The sequence below is a fragment of the Bison bison genome, unplaced genomic scaffold, assembly GCF_000754665.1.
Source record: "Bison bison bison isolate TAMUID 2011002044 unplaced genomic scaffold, Bison_UMD1.0 scf7180017864472, whole genome shotgun sequence".
Taxonomy (NCBI): domain Eukaryota; kingdom Metazoa; phylum Chordata; class Mammalia; order Artiodactyla; family Bovidae; genus Bison; species Bison bison.
In genome coordinates, this window is record NW_011495033.1 from 14,611,891 (window position 1) to 14,613,593 (window position 1,703).

General features: G+C 50.8%; 1 protein-coding gene across 10 annotated transcripts in view; it reads left to right on the forward strand.

Moving 5' to 3' along the window:
• The window catches only part of SEPT4 (septin 4), a 12,471-nt gene extending 11,994 nt beyond the window's left edge, over positions 1-477 (forward strand). For all 10 annotated transcript variants that reach the window (XM_010861640.1, XM_010861636.1, XM_010861630.1 and 7 more), the window contains one exon: positions 255-477. In XM_010861640.1, the coding sequence (XP_010859942.1) occupies positions 255-314 (60 nt within the window). In that variant the 3' untranslated portion in view covers positions 315-477. The remainder of the gene's footprint in view (positions 1-254) is intronic.
• Positions 478-1,703: the final 1,226 nt, after the last annotated feature.

Genomic DNA, 1,703 nt, shown 5'->3' on the forward strand with positions numbered 1-1,703 from the left:
ATGGGGTGGTAGGGGTTGCCGGCCTGAGAGGACCCCTGTTTAATCATAAACCTGTCTCTCTTGGTTTGGGAATAGGAATATCCCTGAACCTGGTACATATCTGGACCCTGGATTGGTGGATTAGTGGTTCTACCCAAGGACCCCATCACACCCCAGGGCTACCAAGGGCCTGACTGAAGGGATTAGAGGGGGGCATTTCCCTAAATCTGTAGGACTCTTGAGAGGCCCCACTTTGATGCGTGTGCCTGTTCCAGCTGCGGCGGATGCAGGAGATGCTGCACAAAATCCAGAGACAGATGAAGGAGACCCATTAGCTGACTTTCAGCCCTGAATATTTAAACGCCGCCTCTTCGTCCTGCCTATGTCGGCCCCTCCCAGCACCAGCTCTGCTCAGGCCCCTGCAGCTACTGCCACTTCGCCTTACATCCCTGCTGCCTCCCCAGAGACTCAGAGGAAATAAAGTTTAACAAATCTGTAGGTGGCTTCCAGTGTCACTGTCTGTATCTTTCCTATCTCATGGAAACCAAGATCTTAGGACCCAGTTTTGAAAGGTTGCTGGAGGAGGGTGCTGGTTTCTGGCTTTTAGTAGGGGCAGGAGAACAGGAAAAACTTTCCCCTCCCATGCCAAGAGTTCAGTCCCTGCCTAGAATCCAGCCTGGCCAGTCTATCTTCCTGACGGTATCTGTCCTGCCTCTGTTATCTGGAGCCCATCATCTTTCCCACATATAGTACTGAGAATCCCACAGACGTTTTAGAATTGATATCCGCTCTCAAGAAAACATGGTATTAATTGCATGCAGCCTCCCAACTTCATATTTCCTCTGTTTTGGGGAAAGGATATGCAGAATTAAACTCTGCACTCTAGGAAGCCTGTGATAGAGCACTGAACACATGTTGAAACCCCTGTAATCACCAAACACTATAGTAAGTGCTGGGAATGGAAAAAGTACAATCGTCGTCCTGTAAGAATTCAGTATTCATTTAACAAATAATTTATTAAGCATCTGCTAGATTGCAGACTCTATTTTAAACCTTGGGAGTTAACAGTGAACAGAGGTATGGTTCCAGTTCTCCTGGGATTTACTAAATATGGAGTAAAAGCGCCAATGCCATTTGCAAAAGAGCAGTGAAGACATTTTGGTCCCAGGACTTGATATTAAAGCATTCAGGTCCACTCTAACTGAAGCTGTCGGTTGAGAATCTGAACCAACTGTTCTCCTTTTCTGTCGGGTTGTATCTCGGGGCCAGGGCGACCTCCAGCGGCCATCCTCCGCCCTGCTGCCCGCTCTGGCTCCCCTGGGCCGAGAGGAAGGGAGGCGCCAAGAGCTGGATCTTCAGGGGAGTCCGACTCCCCACACCCTTTACAGACCAGAGAGTCGCAACTAGCTCGTGGCATTCTCAGCCCCATCTCTCAGGTGAGAAAGCTTCTCAAAACGGAAAGCACCATTCATTCAGGTCACGAACAGGGCTTGCGTCGGGCTCGCCGACGCAAAGGGAGGGTTGGAGGAAGACGTCAGGGTGCGGAAAAGGAGACTCTTCACCCCCACCAGTCGAAGACCGAGACGGAGCCTCAGGCCCAGACCGTCCCCCTTCTCTCTCAGCATTCAGAATCTTTCTCTCCCTTCTGGCTTTGCGACGCACGACCGCAGCGAAACCAAGCGGAGAACTGGATAAAGCTTAGGTGCCTCCCGGGATTTCTCTGA